Source organism: Bubalus bubalis, chromosome 21, assembly GCF_019923935.1.
Source record: "Bubalus bubalis isolate 160015118507 breed Murrah chromosome 21, NDDB_SH_1, whole genome shotgun sequence".
Classification (NCBI taxonomy): Eukaryota; Metazoa; Chordata; class Mammalia; order Artiodactyla; family Bovidae; genus Bubalus; species Bubalus bubalis.
In genome coordinates, this window is record NC_059177.1 from 48,304,628 (window position 1) to 48,323,987 (window position 19,360).

Genomic DNA, 19,360 nt, shown 5'->3' on the forward strand with positions numbered 1-19,360 from the left:
CCGACTCAATGGACATGGGTTTGGGTGAACCCTGGGAGTTGGTGATGGACAAGGAGGCCTGGCGTGCTGCGGTTCATGGGGTTGCAAAGAGTCGGACACGACTGAGCTGAACTGAACAATAAGTGCTTGTGAGGGTGTGGCGAAAAGGGAACCCTCTCTATATCCCTGGTAGGAAGGCAAATTGTTACGACCATTATGGGAAACTGGTATTTGAGGCTCCTTGAAAAACTAAATACAGAACTGCTATATGATCCAACAACCCCATTCCTGGGCATATATCCAGAGAAGAACTTAATTCAAAAAGATACAAGCAAAGGAAAAAAAAAAGATACAATCACCCCAATGTTCACTGCAGCACTATTTAAAATAGCCAAGACAGGGAAGCAAACTAAACCATCAATTGACAGGTGAGTGGATAAAGATGGGGTAGAGACATTACTTTGCCAACAAAGGTCCGTCTAGTCAAGGCTATGGTTTTCCCAGTGGTCATGTATGGATGTGAGAGTTGGACTATAAACAAAGCTGAGTACCGAAGAATTGATACTTTTGAACTGTGGTGTTGGAGAAGACTCTTGAGAGTCCCTTGCACTGCAAGGAGATCAAACCAGTCCATCCTAAAGGAGATCAGTTCTGAATATTCATTGGAAGGACTGATGCTGAAGCTGAAACTCCAATATTTTGGCCACCTGATGTGAAGAACTGACTCATTGGAAAAGACTCTGATGCTGGAAAAGATTGAAGGTAGGAGAAGGGGATGACAGAGGATGAGATGGTTGGATGGAATCACCGACTCAATGGACATGAGTCTGAGCAGACTCGGGGAGTTGGTGATGTACGGGGAAGCCTGGTGTGCTGCAGTCCATGGGATCGCAAGGAGTCAGACATAACTGAGCGACTGAACCGAAATGAACATATATATAATGGAATAATACTTAGCCATAAAAAAGGAATGAAGTAATGCCATTTGCCACAACATGGATGGACCTAGAAATTATCATACTGAATGAAGTCAGATAATGACAAATATCATGTATTGCTTACATGTAGAATCTAAAAAGTAATGGTACAAATGAACTTATTTATATAAGAGTCATAAATGTAGAAAAATTTACAGTTACCAGGGAGAAATGGGGAAGAGGGATAAATCAGGAGTCTGAGACTGAAATATATACACTACTGTATCTAAAACACATAACAAGAACCTACTAATGCATAGCACAGGGAACCCTACTTAGTACTCTGTAGTGACCTATATGGGAAAAGAATCTAAAAAAGAGTGGATGTATGTATAACTGATTTACTCTGCTATATACCTGAAAGTAACACATCATAAATCAACTATATTCCAGGAAAAATTTAAAAAATAGTAATAAATTCAGGTGCCTCTTGGCCTCTAATGCCCTTGTGAAAAAGGATATATAAAATGCAGTTGGGGAACCTCTTCCGTAAAATTCAGAGTAAACAGTCAAGGCTTTGGAGACCACCCCACCCACATCACTTTAAAAAAAAAACAAAACAGAGCTCTTCAAGAATGGAACAGTGGGCTTCCGGTTCAAGATGGCAGAATAGAAGGACGTGCACTCATTTCCTCCTGCAAAAGCACCAAAATCACAACTAGCTATTGAGTAACCATTAACAGAAGGATGCTGGGACCACCAAAAAAAAGACACATCACCTCCAAAGACAAAGAAGCTGCAGCAAGATGGCAGGCGGGGCACAATCACGGTAAAATCAAATCCCATACCCACCGGGTTGGTGACCCACAGAATGGAGAACAGTAATACCAAAGAAGTTCTCCCTCTGTTGTGAAGGTTCTGAACCCCACATCAGGCTTCCCAGCCGGAGATCTGACAGAGGGACTGGGAATCCCTGGGAATCTGGCCTTGAAGGCCAGCAGGATTTGACTGCAAGACTTCCACAGGACTAGGGCAAACAGAGACTCCAGTCTTGGGAGGGCCCAAACAAAACCTCAGAGGAAAGGAGCAAGCCTTCCTCTGCACCAAGCCTCAGAGGTAAGCAGCAGTGACCCCCTGGGAGACTGAACCAAACCACCTGCTAGAGCTGGGTCTCCTGTGGCAGCGCGGGTTGGCAGGGGCTCCCCACAGGGGTGGAGGCACTGGCAGCAGCAGTCTGGAAAGGTCCCCCCTGGCAGAAACCCTCTTGGAGGTCCCATTAACCTGACTGCAGACTCAAGGGCTGGGTCACCTCAGGCCAAAAAACTATCAGGGAGGGAGCACAACCTCACCCAACACCAGGTAATTGGGTTAAAGCTTTACTGAGCAAGGCCCTGCCCACCAGAGAAAGACCCAGTTTTTCCCACCACCAGCCTCTCCCATCTGAATTAAATTTGTCCATTCCTGTCCATTTTATTTCACTGATTCCTAAAATGTCGATGTTCATGCTTGCCATCTCCTGTTTGACCACTTTCAAGCAAATTTACTTTGAGTGATGGACTTAACATTCCAGGTTCCTATGCAACATTGTTCTTTACAGCATCGGACTACTTTTGCCACCAGACACATCCACAACTGGATGTCATTTCTGTTTTGGCTCAGCCTCTTCAATCCTTCTGGAGCTATTTCTCCACTCCTCTCCAGTAGCATATTGGACATCTACTGACCTGGGGGGTCGGGGAGCAGTTTCTCTTTCAGTGTCCTATCTTTTTGCCTTTGCAAACTGTTCATGGAGTTCTCAAGACAAGAATACTGAAGCGGTTTGTCATTCCCTTTTCCAGTGGATCACATTTTGTAATAACTCTCTACCAAGACCTGTCTGTCTTGGGTGGCCCCACATAGCATGGCTCATGGTTTCATTAAGTTACACAAAGCTGTGATCCATGTGATCACTTTGGTTAGTTTTCTGTGATTGTGGTTTTCATTCTGTCTGCCCTCTGATGGGCAGAGGCTTGTGCAAGCTTCCTGATGGAAAGGGGGAAAACTGGGTCTTGGGCCAAGGCCATGTTCAGTAAATCTTTAATCCAATTTCCTGTTGATAGGTGAAGCTGTACTCTCTCCCTGTAGGGTAATGGAGACCTCCAAAAGGACTTATACCAGCACACCTCCCAGAACAGCTGCTGACCCCGAGAGGCAGGCCACTGTCGACCCACACCTCTGCCAGAGACTCCCGGACAGTCACAGGCAAGTCTGGTTCAGTCTGTTGTGGGGTCACTGCTCCTTTCTCCTGGGTCCTGGGGCGCACGAAGTTTTGTTTGTGCCCTCCAAGCATCTCTGTTTTCCCAGTCCTGTGGAAGTTCTGTAACCAAATCCCGCTGACCTTCAAAGTCAGATTCCCGGCAGATTCTCATTGACATGTTAGGAATCAGTGAACTAAAGTGAACTGGAGTGGGCGAATTTAATTCAGATGACCATTGGAACTACTACATGGGCAAGAATCCCTTGAAGAAATGGAGTAGCCCTCATAGTCAATAAGAATTCAAAATGCAGTACTGGAGAGCAATCTCCAAAACAGCAGAATGATCTTTCTTTGTTTCCAAGGCAAACCATTCAATATCACAGTAATCCAAGCCTATGATCCAACCAGTAATGCTGAAGAAGCTGAAGCTGAACAGTTCTATGAAGACCTATAAGACCTTTTAGAACTAACACCAAAAAAAAAAAAATGTGCTATTCAGCACAGGGGACTGGAATGCTATTAAAATAGGAAGTCAAGAGATAGCTGGAGTTAACAGGCAAGTTTGGCTTTGAAGTACAAAATACAGCAGGGCAAAGGCTAACAGTTTTGCCAAGAGGATGCACTGGTCGTAGCAAACATCCTCCTCCACCAACACAAGAGAAGACTCTACACATGGACATCAACAGATGATCAATACAGAAATTAAGTAGATTATATTCTTGCAGCTGAAGATGGAGAAGCTCTATCCAGTCAGCAAAAACAAGCCCTGGACTGTGTCTCAGACCATCGGCTTCTTATTGCAAAATTGAGGCTCAAATTGCGGAAAGTAGGGAAAACCACTGCAGGACATTCAGGCCATTCTTTCTAAATCAAAGAAAGACACGAAGTCAGAGGCAAATCAAGAGAGAAGGTAGGGGAGACAGAGAGAGACATGAGACAGAAAAGAAAAGAGCGGAGGGGGCAGAGAAAGAGGGAGAGGGGGGGAGAGAGAGAGGGAGGCGACATGGGGGAGGAAAGGAGAGGGGGGAAAAGAGAGGGAAGAAGGAAAGAGGAGATGGGAGAGAGGGAGAGAGAGTTTGAGAAGGAGGGAGGAAGAAACGGAGGGAGGGAGAGAGAAAGAGAGAAGGGGAAGGAAGGAGAAAGAGAGAGCATGAGAGAGAGAGTAGGAGGGAGGGAGAAATAGAGAGAGAGAGAGAGAGAGGCAGAGAAGGAAGGAGGTTTGAAGGCAGAGAGAGACAGATGAAAGAGAAAGAGACAGGAAGAGAGAGAGATACACAGAGAAAGAGAGACCGAGAGAAAAGGAGAGTGGGAAAAGAGCAAGACAGAGAAACAGAGACAGGGAAAGAGACTAAGCCGGAGGGAGAGAGATGGACAGACAGACAAAGGGGGAATGGGGAGTGGGAGGAGAGGGAGAGAAAGAAAGAGGGAGGGAGGAAGAGAGAGGGGGATGCAGAGAGAGTTCAAGAGACAGGGAGGGAGGGAGACTGAGAAAGAGAGGGAACTAGACAGGGAGAGACCAAGGGAGTAGGTGGGAGGCAGGGAGACACAGTGACAGGGAGAGAGACAGAGAAAGAGAGGGGTTGGGGAGAGAGGGAGGAAGAAAAGAGAGAGGAGGAGAGAGGAGGAGGGAAGGAGAGAACGGGAAAGACAGAGATAGGAAAGAAGGGAGAGAGATACAGGAAGAGAGAGACGAAGAGAGGCAAGGAGGAAGACAGAGACATGGAGAAAGACAGATGGAGGGAGGGAGAAAGAGACAGAGAAAGAAAGAGGGAGAGAGACAGAGAAAGACTGAAAGAGGGAGGGAGATAGGGAGGAAGGGATGGGGCAAAGGAGAGAAGACATATAGCGGGAGACAGAGAGGGACCAAGAGAGTAGGTGGGAGGGAGGGAGAAAGAGTAACAGAGATAGCGAGAGAGAAAAAGAAAAAGGGTGTTGGGGGTGTTGGGGGCTGGGGAGAGGGAGAGAAAGAAAAAGGGAGGCAGAAAGAGAGAGAGACCAAGAGACAGGGAGGGAGAGGGAAAGAGACAGGGAGGGAGGGAGAGAGAGACTGAGAGAATGGGGAAAAAGCAGTAAGAGAAAGAGGGACGGAAGGAGAGAGAGACAGAAATAAAAGCGGGGGCGGGTGTGGGGAGAGAAAGACAGGGTAAGGTAGAGCTGAAGAAAGATTAGGGAGGGAGAGAGGGAGGGATGGAGGGAGAGTGACAAAGAGAGAGGGAGGGAGGGTGGAAAAAGAGAGCAAGAGAGAGACAGACAGAGAGAGAGACACTGGCAGAGAGACCAAAAGTGTGTGTGTTGGGGGCGGTGGGGGGGTGTGCTAGGGGAGAAACAGAGTGACAGGGAGGCAGAAAGAGACAGAGCAAGAAAGAGGGACCAAGTCCAGGGAGTAGGGGAGGCAGAGAGAGAGGGAAGGAGGCAAAGAGAAGAGGGAGGGAGAAACAGAGAGGGAGAGGGAAAGAGACAGGGCGGAAAGAAGGGAGAGAGAGACAAAGGGATAAAGGGAAAGAGAAAGAGACCAGGAGACAGAGAAAGACCAAGAGAGAGCGCGGAAGAGAGACACAGAGGAAGACAGACATACAGAGAGGGTGGGAGAGAGAGAAAGGCTGAAAGGAGGAGGGGGAGAGAGATTCAGAGAGACAGATCCCGAGAGAAGGGGGCAGGCAGGGAGAGAAAGCGAAAGAAAGAGGGAGGAAGTGAGTGAGGGGGGTGGCGGGAGGCAGGCAAGGTGGGGGGAGAGAGACAGGGCAAGAGACAGACAATGAAAGAAGGATGGGAAAAAACCAGGGCACAAACGAACCTGCCTAAGAAACAGCCTCACAGACAGAGAGAACAGATATAGTTGCCAAGGGGGAGCGGAGGAAGGAAGGGATGGACTGGCAGTTCTGGGTTAGTAGAGGCAGGCTCTGATATTTACAATGGTGGCCCAATGGTTAAGAATCTGCCTTCCAACGCAGGCGCGGGTTAGACCCCTGGTTGGGGAGCTAACATCCCACATGGCACATGGTAACTAAGCCAGCTCGTGACAAAAAGAGTTTCGAGCCGCAACTACTGAGTCCACGCGCTCTGGAGCCCGCGCTCCACAAGAGAAGACTGAGAGCTGCAACTAGAGCAAGCCCACACACGGTGATGAAGGCTCAGCTCAGCCAATACACAGATCCTATGCCTAAAAAAGAGCGGGCCGGGGAGACTGGGGAGTACTGAGAGCAAACATGGAGACCAGAGGCGAGGCACAGATGGTGGAGAAACAGGACAAGGAATTCACGTCTCCTAACACAGTGGCACCAACCAGGTGCTGGCGGGGGACCCCAGACACCTATGGGGACTGGAGGAGCCTCCATGCAAGCAGGTAGGATGTGGTGGGGGAAGGAGGGAGGGAGGAAAAGCAGAGGCGGGATGGGGGGGAACCCCTGAGGGGCGGCTGGGGGAGCAAGCTCTCACACTTGGAAGAGCCCACCCATGGTGCAGGGATCAGCAGGGAACGGGAGAGAGCTTCTCAGGAGAGGGACATGGGAGGGCTACATGACAGGGGTCTCCTCAACCTGCTCAGGACCCACGGAGCCTGCTGGGGTCCAGAGTCTGAACCTCCACCCCTCAGGGACCCCCTGGCTGTGCAGGTCCTGAGCCTAAGGCCAGCCCCGCAGGGGCTACTGTGATTCTGTTTAGCTTTGTTGTTGTTGCACTTTTATTTTTTCTAATATATTTTCTAGTTTTATTTTTTATTCCTTTTTACTGTCTGCTCCTTCTTCTTTGTTGCTTTTTCTGGGGGGCGGCGGGGGAGGGCAGCACTTTGTGACCTGCGGGGTCATGGTTCCCAGGCCAGGGATCAGGCTTGAGCTCCTGTGGTGGAAGCACTGAGTCTAAACCCCTGGACTAACAGAGAACCTCAGACCCCAGGCAATATTAATCCATGTGAGCTCTCCCTGAGGTTCTCCTCTCAGCACCAAGACCCAGCTCCACCCACGGCCTGCAAACTCCAGGGTTGGACGTCTCAGGCCAAACAACCAGCAAGACAGAAACGGTCCCACTCACCGAAAAAAAAGAGAGACAAAAAATATGATACAGACGAAGGAGCAACGCAAAAACCTATAAGACCAAATAAAAGAAGAGGAAACAGGCAATATACCTGAAAAAGAATTCAGAGAGTAATGACAGTAAAGATGAGCCTAAATCTCAGGAAGAGAATGGAGGCACGGGTCGAGAAAATACCAGAAATGTACAACAAAGACCTAGAAGAACTAAAGAGCAAACAGTGATGAAAAACACAAGAACTGAAATGAAAGATACACCGGAAGGAACTGATAGCAGAGTAACTAAAGCAGAAGAATAAATAAGATCAAAAGAACTGTTGAGGAGCAGAATAAAGAAAAAAGAATAAAAATAAATGAGGACAGTCTCAGAGACCTCTGGGACAACATTAAACACACCAACGTTCAAATCACAGGGGTCCTGGAAGGAGAGAAAGGATCTGAGAAAATATTTGCAGAGATTATAGTTGAAAATTTTTTTAACACAGGAAATAGGCACCCAAGTCCAGACAGTCCCATACAGGATAAATCGGAGAAGATACACACAGAGACACATAGCAATCAAACCAACAAAAATTAAATTAAAAAAAAAAGCAAAAAATAATATACAAGGGAATCCCCATAAGGTTATTAGCCAATTTTTCAGTAGAAATTCTGAAGGCCAGACAGGCGTGGCAAGATGTATTTAAAATGATGAAAGGGGTAAATCTACAACCAAGATTATGCTACCTGGCAAGGATATCATTCAGATCCAATGGAGAAATCAAAAGCTTTACAGACAAGGGATTTCTCTGGCAGTTAAAACTCCACACTTCCAATGCATGGGGTATGGGCTCGATCTCTGGTCAAGGAAATAAGATTCCACATACTGAGGAATGCAGCCAAAAAAAAAGTAAAAAAAAAAAAAGCTTTCAGACAAGCAAAAGCTAAGAGAATTCAGCATTACCAAATCAGGTTTATGACAAATGCTTAAAGAACTTCTCTAGGCTGAAAACACAAAGAGAGAAAAGGACCCATTAAAAATAAATTCAAACTAATTAAGAAAATGGTAATAGAAACAGGCATATCAATAATTACCTACAATGAAAATGGACAAAACGCTCCCACCAAGACACAGACTGACAAAATGGATGAGAAAATAAGACCTGTACTATCCAAAAGAAACCAAGTTCAGACCTGCAGTCATACAGACTGAAAAAGAGGGGATGGAAAAAAATATATTCCATGCAAATGGAAATGAAAAGAAAGCTGGGATAGCATTACTCACAGCAGATAAAATAGACTTTAAAATAAAGACTGTTACAAGAGATAAGGAAGGCCAGTACATAATGAAGGGATCAATCTTACAAGGAGGGATAAGAATTATAAATGTTTATTCACCCAACACAGGAGCACCTCAACGCATAAGGCAAATGCTAATAGCCATAAAAGGGGAATCGACAGTAACAGAAATAGAAGGGAATTTACCACCCAACTTACACCAATGGACAGATCATCCAGACACAAAATAAATAAGGAGACACAATCTTTAAATGACAAAATAGACCAGATAGACTTAACTGATACTGACAAAATGTTCTACTCAAAAGTGGCAGAATACACTTTCTTCTCAAGTATACATGGTACATTCTCCAGGATAGATCACATCCTGGGTCACAAATCAAGGCTCACTAAATTTAAGAAAACAGAAATCATATCAAACATCTTTTCCAACCACAGCACTATGAGGTCAGAAATCAATTATGGGGGAAAAAACTATGAAAAACACAAAAACACATGGAGGATAAACAACATGCTACTAAATAACCCAGAGATCACTAAAGAAATCAAAAACACACAGAGGACGTCCCCGGTGGCCCAGTGGCTAAGAACCTGCCTGCCAGTGCAGGGGACCTGGGTTTGATCCCAGGTCTGGGAGGATTCCACATGCTGCAGGGCAACTAAGCCCGGGCGCCCAACTCCGGAGCTCACAGGGCGCAAACACGGAGCCCCCGCCTCCCAGCTGCTGAAGTCCACAGTCTAGAGCCTGTGTGCCTCCACCGCTGAGCCTGCTCGCTGCACCTGCTGAAGCCCATGCACCCTCGAGACCGTGATCCACAGCAAGAGAAGCCGCCACGCCACACCTAGAGAGGGGCCCCGCTCACTGCAGCTTGAGAAAGCCCACCCGCGCCAACAAAGACCCAGCGCAGCCGTAAATGAATAAACAAACTAATCCAGAAAGATACACGCACCCCTATGTTCACAGCAGCGCTATACACAGAAGCCAAGACACGGAAACAACTTAAATTCCCATGGACAGATGAGTGGATAAAGATGTGGTATATATACACAACGGAGCACTGCTCAGCCATAAAAACAGAACAAAACAGTGCCATCTGAAGCCAACATGGATGCGGTGAGGGATTATCATACTAAAGGCAGTAAGTCTGAAAGACAAATACCATATGATATCACTGATATGCAGACAGTAAAATAGGGCAAACAGAGAGTGAGGGAGAAAAAAGAGAAAGACAAAGAGAAAGCACCAGAAAGAAAATGGGAGACAAAGAAAGAGGGAAGGTGGGAGAGAGAGGAAGAAAGGCAAACAAGGAGAGAGACACACAGAGACAGAGAAACAGAGAGAGAGAGGGAAGGAGCTAGGGAGAAAGAGACAAGGGGGAAGAAAGAGAGAAGGCAGAGAGAGAGAATGAAGGGAGAGAGAGAGAGAGAGGTAGGGCTGGAGGGCGAGACAGGAGGGGGGAAGGAAGTGAAAGATAAAGAGAGAGACAGGGAGAGAGACTGAGAGAGAGGGTGGGAGGGAAGGAGAATTAGAGAGTGACACAGAGAGAGACAGAGAGAAAATAGGGAGTCAGGGAGAGACTAAGACAGACATAGGGAGTGAGAAAGAAAGAAAGATGCAGGGAGAGAAACATGAGAGACAAACAGAGAGGGAGGGAGAGGGACGGAGAGGCAGAAAAAGACAAGGCTGGAGAGTGACAGGAAAAGCAGCAGAACCAGACAGACAGACATGGGGGTGAGGAACGAAGATGCAAGAGAGATGGAGCAGGGGGAGAAGTGAGGGAGAGGAGACACGGAAGAGAAGGGAGAAGGAGAGAGGGAGAAAGAGGAAAGGACACACAGAGAAAGGCGAGGACTAGAGAGGAGTAAGAAAGATGGAATGGTAGGGGGGAGAAAGAAAGACACAGGGAGAGGGGGAGGGAGACACACAGAAAAAGAGTGGGATGGGGCGAGAGAGACAGAGAAAGAAAAGAGGGAAGGAGAGACAGACCAAGAGAGAGGATTGGTGGTGGGGGGAGAAACAACAAAGAGGAAGAGAAACTGAACAACAGGGCAAGAAAGAGAAAGGAGAAAAGAAGACAGAGAGAGAAGGAGGGAGGCACAGAGTCAGGGGGAGACAGGGAGAGGTGCACAGAGACAGAGACCTAGACAGAGAGTGGGAGAGGGCAAAGAAGAGAGAGACAGGGAGCAAAAAAACCAGAAAGGGAGAGAGACAGAGAGAGAGTGAGTGGGAGGGAGGGTGTAACAGAGCACGACCCAGAGAAAAGAGGGAGAGAGAGAAAGAGAGTGAGACAGGGAGAGAGTCAGGGAGAGACCAAGACAGATGGAGGGAAGGAGACAGAGGGGGAGACAGTGAAAGAGGGAGGGAGAGGGACAAAGAGAGAGACAGAGAGGGAGGGACAAAGAGAGACAGAGAAGGACAAAGAGAGCGTAGGAAGCAAAGAGAAACAGAGAAAGAAAGAGGGAGGGATAAAGACAGACTAAGAGAGGGGGAGAAAAAGGGAGAGAGAGTAGGGAAAGAGACAGAGAGAAAGAAAGTGTGTGTGTGGGAGGAAGGGAGGGAGAGAGAGAGATTGCCAGGGAGACAGAGGAAGGTAGGGAGAAAGAGAGCAAGACAGAAAAAGGGAAGGAGGGAGGCAGAGAGGGGCAGGTGGTGGGGGTCAGAGAGAGACAGACAAGAGCAGGAGAGAGACAAAGACCAAGAAAGAGGGAGGGAGAAAGAGAAAGAGAGCAACAAAGAGAGGCAGAGAAAGAGAGACCAATAGAGGGAGTGAAATAGAAAGGAGCGGGGTGCAAGACGGATAGAGAGACAGACAGGTGAAGAGACAGTGACAGAAAATGAAACAGGGAGGGGGAAAAGGCACAAACACACCTGCCAACAACGGCCTCACAGATACAGAGAAAAGCCTTTTAGTTGCAAAGGGGGAGGGGAGGAGGGAAGAGATGGACAGGGAGTTCCAGGTTAGTAGATGCGAACTCTGATATTTACAACGAATACGAATGTCCCTGGTGGACCAGTGGTTAAGAATCTGCCTTCCAACACAGGGAATGAAGGTTAGATTCCCGGTTGGGGAACTAACATCACACGTGACACAGGGCAACTAAACCAGCTGGTAACAACTAGAGAACCTGTAGCCTCAACTATTTAGTAGAGCCCATGCTCCGCAACAAGACCAAGAGCTGCAACTAGAGAAAGCCCACATACTGCAATGAAGACCCAGCTCAGGCAAAAAGGGATGGATGAACAACAGAGCCCTAATGTACAGTGCAGGGAACTAGATCCAATCTCCTGGGATAACCATAATGGAAAACAACACGAAAAAGAATGTGTATGTAGGTACAACTGAGTTACCTTACTGTACAGAAGAACTACACTAGAGAGGTCTTAATGACCCAGATAACCACAATGGTGTGGTCACTCACCTAGAGCCAGACATCCTGGAATGCAAAGTCAGGTAGGCCTTAGGAAGCGTTACTGCAAACAAAGTTAGTGGAGGTGATGGAATTCCAGCTGAACTATTTCAAATCCTAAAAGATGACACTGTTAAAGTAGTACACTCAATATGCCAGCAAATTTGGAAAACTCAGCAGTGGCCACAGGACTGGACAAGGTCAATTTTCATTCCAATTTCAAAGAAGGGCAATGCCAAGGAAAGTTCAAATTATTGCACAATTGCACTCATTTCACACGCTAGCAAGGTAATCCTCGAAATCCATCAAGCCAAATTTCAACAGTACATGAACTGAGAACTTCCAGATGTACAAGATGGATTTAGAAAAGGCAGATGAACCAGAGATCAAATTGCCAACATCCACTGGATCATAGAAAAAGCAAGAGAATTCTAGAAAAAACATCTACTGTGGTTCACTGACTACGCTAGAGTCTTTGACCATGTGGATCACAACAAACTGTGGAAATTTTTTAAAGCAATGGGAATATCAGACCACCTTACCTGTCTCCTGAGAAATCTGTACGTAGGTCAAGAAGCAACAGTTAGAACCAGACATGGAAAAATAGACTGGTTCAAAATGCGAAAAGGAGGACGTCAAGGCTGTATATTGCCACCCTGTTTATTTAACTTATATGCAGAGTACATCATACAAAATGCCAGGCTGGATGAAGTACAAGCTGGAATGAAGATTGCTGGGAGAAATATCAATAACCTCAGATATGCAGATGACACCACCCTTTCTGCAGAAAGTGAAGAGGAATTAAAGACCCTCTTGATGAAGGTGAAAGACGAGCATGAAAAAGCTGGCTTAAAACTCAACATTCAAAAAATGAAGATCATGGCATCCAGTTTCATCAATTCATGACAAATAGATGGGGAAACAATGGAAACAGTGACACATTTTATTTTCTTGGACTCCAAAATCACTGTGGACGGTGACTGCAGCCATGAAATTAAAAGACACTTGCTCCTTGGAAGGAAAGCTATGACCAACCTAGACAGCATATTAAAAAGCAGAGACATCACTTTGCCGACAGAGGTCTGTACAGTCAAAGCTATGGCTTTTCCAACAGTCATGTAAGAATGTGAGAGCTGGACCATAAAGAAGGCTGAGCACTGAACAATTGATGTTTTTGAAATGTGGTGCTGAAGAAGACTCTTGAGAGAGTCCCTTGGACTGCAAGGAGATCAAACCAGTCAATCCTAAAGGAAATCAACCCTGAATATTCACTGGAAGGACTGATGCTGAAGCTCCAATACTTTGGCCACCTGATGCGAACAGACAACTCATTGGAAAAGACTCTGATGCTGGGAAAGATTGAAGGCAGGAGGAGAAGGGGATGACAGAGGATGAGATGGTTGGATGGCATCACTGACTCAATGGACCTGAGTTTGAGCAAACTCTGGATATAGTGAAGAACAGGGAAGCCTGGCATGCTGCAGTCCATGAAGTCGTAAAGAGCTGGACACAACTGAGCGACTGAACAACAACAAGGCCCTCCCAACAGGAAGTTTACACAAGCCTCTTAGCCTCCTCCATCAGAGGGCAGAGAGAAGAAGCGAGAAGAACCATAGTCCCACAGCAGCTAAAACAAAAACCGCATTACAGAAAAGTTAATCAGCTTGAAAAAGCAGAAATCTATGTCCCAGATGAAGGGGCAAGATAAAACCCAAGAAAAACAACTACATGAAGTGGAGACAGGCAACCTTCCAGAAAAAGAATGGAGGCAAAGAATGAGAAGATGCAAGGAATGTTTACCGAAGACCCAGAACTAAAGAACACACACAGAGAGATGAATAACACACTAGAAGGACTCAACAGCAGAATAACTGAGGCAGAACAGATAAACGACCTGAAGGAGAGCATAGTGGAAATCACTGTCACAGAACAGAATACAGAAAAACAGAATGAAATGAATGAAGACAGCCCAAGAGACCTCTGGGACAACGGTAAATGCACAGACATTCGCACTGTAAGGGTCCCAGAAGGAGAAGACAGAAAGCACCTGAGAAATTATTTGAAGAGAAAATAGCTGAAAATTTCCGTAACATCAGAAAGGAAACAGTCAACCAAGTCCAGGAAGCACAGAGGTCCCAGGCAGGAGAAACCCAAGGAGGAACACACCAAGACACACAGTAATCAAACTGACAGAAATTAAAGACAGAAATAAAATATTAAAAGTAACAAGGGAAAAACGACAAATAACATATAAGGGAACTCTCATCAGGCCATCAGCTGATTTCTCAACAGAAACTCTACAAGCCAGAAGGGAATGGCATGATGTATTTAAAGTGATGAAAGGGAAGAACCTAAAACCAAGAATATTCTACCCAGCAAGACTCTCCTTCAGATTTGATGGAGAAATCAAAAGCTTTCCAGACAAGCAAAAGTTAAGAGAATTCAGCACCACCAAACCAGCTTTACAACAAAAAACACCAAGGCAGGAAACCAAGAAAAGGAAAAGACCTACCCAAAGAAAATAAACCCAAAACAATAAAGAAAATGATAATAGGATCATATACATCGATAATTATCTTAAATGCAAATAGATTAAATGCACCAACCAAGACACAGCAGATGAAAACATGTGGATGTATGCACTTCCACTTGTCAAATCACTCTGCTTGACCCTCCAAATTGTAATTATTTTATATTGTTAGGTTAATCATGTTCCCCTTATGGCTTGCAATTGTAATTATCTTTTATTTTCTGTCTGTCTACTGATTCTGCAAACTGATAAATATCTTTCACTAATGTGATTATGTAAGTATTAATCACTTAATACCATTGTATCACGACTGGTCAACAAAAATAATAGAATTCTGTATCACCAGAACTACCATTCAATAGAAAAACCTGTAATCACTTTTTAAAATCCAAATACATATTAGAGTTATCTCAGAATTTTTTGAAAAACACAAATGCCCAGGTACTGCTTTTTTCACCAGAGCTCCAGATACGTTTCTAATGAGCAGCCATGTTGAAATTTCAACTGGACTACACAAGGCTCTTTTACTTTTATCTACTTTGTTGCACTTTCTGTATTTCATATTCAGTGCTCTCATTTCATTCAGTTTATGTTTTCCAATTCCTCCATCTCTTTTTTTTTTCATGTTCTTTCTCAAACCTTTATCAGTTCAGTTCAGTCGCTCAGTTGTGTATGACTCTTGGCGACCCCATGAACAGCAGAATGCCAGGCCTCCCTGTCCATCACCAACTCCCAGAGTTTACCCAAACCCATGTCCATTGAGTTGGTGATGCCATCCAACCATATCATCCTCTGCCGTCCCCTTCTCCTCCCGCCTTCAATCTTTCTCAGCGTCAGGGTCTTTTCAAATGAGTCAGTTCTTCCCATCTGGTGGCCAAAGTATTGGAGTTTCAGCTTCAGCATCAGCCCTTCCAATGAATATTCAGGACTGATTTCCTTTAGGATACACTGGTTGGATCTTGCAGTCCAAGGGACTCTCAAAAGTCTTCTCCAACATCACAGTTCAAAAGCATCAATTCTTAGGCACTCAGCTTTCTTTACAGTCCAACTCTCACATCCATACATGACTACTGGAAAAACCACAGCCTTGGCTAGATGGACCTTTGTTGGCAAAGTAATGTCTAAACCTTTATCAAGGGTAGTGGAAAAGCTCTTTTACAGGAATGTCAACTGATACAGGCACTGTGGACAACAGTCTGAAGGTTTCTTAAGAAACCAAAAGTAGAACTACCACATGCGAGTCAGTAATCCCACTCCTGGGCATATACCCTGAAAAAACCATTAATTCAAGATGACACATGTACCCCAATATTCACTGCAGCACTGTTTACAGTAGCCAAGACAGGGAAGCAACCCAAATGTCCATCAACAGAGAAATGGATAAAGAAGATATGATACACAATGGAGTATTACTCAGCCATTAAAAAGAATGAAATAATTGCATCTGTAGCAACATGGATGGACCTAGAGATTGTCATACTGAGTGAAATAAGTCAGACAGACAAAGAGAAATGTCATATGACAACCCTTATATGCAGAATCTAAAAAGAAATGATAAAAATGAACTTATCTGAAAAACAGAAAACAGACTCATGGACTTGGAGAACTTGGAGAATTGCCCGAGGGGAAGGGATAGTTGCAGAGTTTGGGATAAACATGTAAACACTGCTAAATGTAAAATGGATAAGCAGCAAGGTCCTACTGTATAGCACAGGGAACTCAATGTTATGTGGCAGCCTGGATCAGAGGGGAATTGGGGCAAAAATGGATACACGTATATGTATGGCTGAGTCCCTTGGCTGTCCACCTGAAACTATCACAATGATAATCAGCTAAACTCCAAAATAAATTATAAAGTTTAATAATAAAAAAGGAATGAAATTAGAAAAAAAAAGCTTTTATACATAAAGAATACATTATATATATTTCAGCAACTATTTAGAATTTAGACTTATGAATTTTTGCCTAAGTAAAAAATTTACAACATTTTGATTCCACTTGTTTAACTTAGTATGAATAGAATGTTAGATTTCTATTAAAAAAAAAATAGATATGAACAAGCAACAAAGGTTTACTGTATAGCATAGGAAACTATAGTCAGAATCTTGTAATAACCTATAATGGAAAATAATTTCAGAAACAGTGTATCTGTATATGTATAACTGAATCACACACAAAAAAGAATTCTACTTTTTGAAATTTAGTAATGTTTATCTTTTTGCCAGTTTCTTTAAATGTCCTATGGACATCTAATAACTATGTATGAGATGCAAAATTTTAAATGTATTCATGTGGGATATAAGATTAACATAAATTAATATAAATACAAATCTATTACAGTTTAATTATTGATGACATTATTCAAGACACTCCTGTTATTTTTCCTACATTTAATAAAGTATTCTCACAGAAATGTTAATATGTTTCACTATGATTATATATTTTTTCTTTTCCCTTATACTTCTTCTGATTTTTGCTTTATGTATCCTTCTCTGTTGTCAGGTGTCTAATGGGTTAAGATGTCAATCTTGTTTGTGAATTGTACCTGTTATCATTAAATCATCTTTGTCTCATTTAAAAATATGTAAATTTTAAAAAAAAGAATGGAACAATCATTTTAAAATCACAGATTGCACAAAACAGGCAGTGGACTAAACTAGCCTTGATATGCTGACCCCTAGTACAGGATAACATTTGTGAAAAGCAAAATTTAGGGATTAGAACTGTGAAACAGACCAGAGCCCATTTCATCTGTTTATTTATTCAAAGGAAGACCTAATCCTATGCAACTTCCGTGAACAGATTTTTCACACAATCTTGGTTACTACCAGCCCACGCTGAGCACACATAGAAGGCCCCGAGTGTCTTCTCCAACGGTGTCTTCCCTACCTCACACCGCCAACAGCTCCTGGCACATCCCTTAAATCATCAGAAGGTGCCTGCCAGGAAAGGAAACACGGTCAGCCCCCAGCTGCTCAGCCACGCCCTGAACCAGGTACCAGCCCTGAGCCCTCCCTCATGGCCCTGCAGGAAGCACCTATCCGCACTCCACCTCGTGGTGGATCGCGGGGCCGAGAGACAGAGAGTCACCCAGTTACCCCGCCAATGCACAGCAGGGCTGAGGTTCCCACCTGGGTCTGACTCCAGTCCATGCTTCCAACCTCTGGACCAGAGCCTCTCACCCTCTGCAGCTCAGCTTGTGCCTCTGGGTCTGGCACCTGAGCGTTCCCTGTGCCATAGCAGAGAGTCTACGTGGACTGCCTACCAAACTGGTGTTGGGCCAGAAGAGGACATGGTGAGCAGAGGCTGTGTAGGGCCTGGCAAGGCCTCCCAGTGGTCTCTGGGCAGCAGAGAAGACCTAGGGCTCAGGAGCCTCCTACTGTGACCCTGGGTGAAGGGCGAGTGTTGGGACAGAGCAGAACTGCCCACTGCCCCAGTTCGACAGGGCATGACTGTGTTGGTGAGCAAAGACAGGGCTGGGCAGGCTCAGACACCAAGCACACTCCCCACACACACAGCAAACGAGCCCCTCGCACACCTGCCAGCCTCTTTCTTCCCGAGACACAGGAATTAGCTCAGGGACCCTCAGCAGCAGCCACAGAGGAGGTAACAAAGTCACAATGTATCCCAGAATACCAGGTTGATGGGTAGAAATGGGCAAAATGGCCCAGAGGTGCCAGACAGCAGGGGAGAAACTTATTGATGGGTTTGGAACGCAAACAAGCCCCCCCAGGACCTTTTGAACTGCTTTCCTCAGGAAGTCTGTTCACAGGCACTTAGGGTTACCTAGCTTCGCCCCCCAGGACCCAGCGAGAGAAAACTGCCTAACCCCATCAGCCCAGAGAGACAGACACACAGATGCTAACAGAACAGACCCTGAACCACACAGCAGAGCGCCCCAAGCACTGGCCGCATCCGCCACGACTCCAGACCAGCCACCTCCTACTTGCAGACAGCTGGAGGCAGAAGAGCGGGCCACAGGACCACCAACCCCGGGGAGGAGGAGGAGGAGGTTACCTGTCCCGCAGGGATGGACTCCAAGGAATCAGAGCATCCTCCCGCAATGGACCGGTCCTCAGGAGTCAGACTGTCGGTGGATGAGAGGCTGCTGGCCAGGGCCTCCTCTTGCACAAACATGATTCCTAGAGAGACCAGGGGCAGGCGGGTGGGGCAGGCGGGGCAGGAGAGCAGCCATTCAACAAATGGGGCTGCGTCCTCGGGCTACAGCATGGCTGGGGGCTAATCAGACCCCCCAAATCCAGGCAAGTGGATTACAGAAGAAAATGTTACAACCAAAACCTTAAAATAACTGGAAGAAAGAACACCTGCTCATCTAATCTCAGGACGGGAATTTCTGAGCCTGAATCCAAAGAAAGAACTTGAGGTGTGACTATATAAAAACTAAACTTCTGTAAGAAAAAAAAAATTGAATGAAATGAGAAAAAAGTGCTCACAGTATTTGTCAAAGGCTTGTATCTTTAATCTATAAAATGTTCTTACAGATAACAAAAAAATGGGGGAAAGAAATCCCACTAGGAGGCTGCAAAGAACGAAGAGACATTCCACAAAAGAATAGCCAATGGGCGTGACACAAGACCAAGCTCACCCTCCGACCATCTGAGAAGGGAGAGTTCTGCCTCTCACTTCAGCAAAGGTCAGGCTGTGTGGCCTGACTGGGCGGAGGCAGGCACTGCAGGGCGAGCTGCCCCGCCGGTTCAGAGAGCAGTTTGGGAAAATGTCCAGGAGTCTTAACACGCGTTTGCTCCTAGAGCCTCTTCCTGGAGACAGAGCTGAAGCCTCTCCACCCTGCCACCCAACAGCCCTGGGAAGCTCTGGGGATCCAGGAGTCCCAGACCCCTCATCAGAAGGCCGGGCCTGCTTGCTGGCTCGGGTTTCCTCTGGGGCTGGCAAGGACAACCCAGGCCCAGCTTCCCACAGGACACATCCCACTGACTCTCCCCAAGGCCACCGCCCATGGATAGCACAC

The 19,360-nt window shown here is 45.7% G+C and overlaps 1 protein-coding gene across 3 annotated transcripts in view; it reads right to left on the minus strand.

Moving 5' to 3' along the window:
• NISCH (nischarin) overlaps positions 1 to 19,360 on the minus strand; it is a 64,750-nt gene that overhangs the window by 21,496 nt on the left and 23,894 nt on the right. For all 3 annotated transcript variants that reach the window (XM_006044040.4, XM_044933842.2, XM_025272431.3), the window contains exons 14-15: positions 18,391 to 18,515; positions 17,263 to 17,312 (exon numbers count right to left, since the gene is read on the minus strand). In XM_006044040.4, coding sequence (XP_006044102.4) covers positions 17,263 to 17,312; positions 18,391 to 18,515 — 175 coding nt within the window. The remainder of the gene's footprint in view (positions 1 to 17,262; positions 17,313 to 18,390; positions 18,516 to 19,360) is intronic.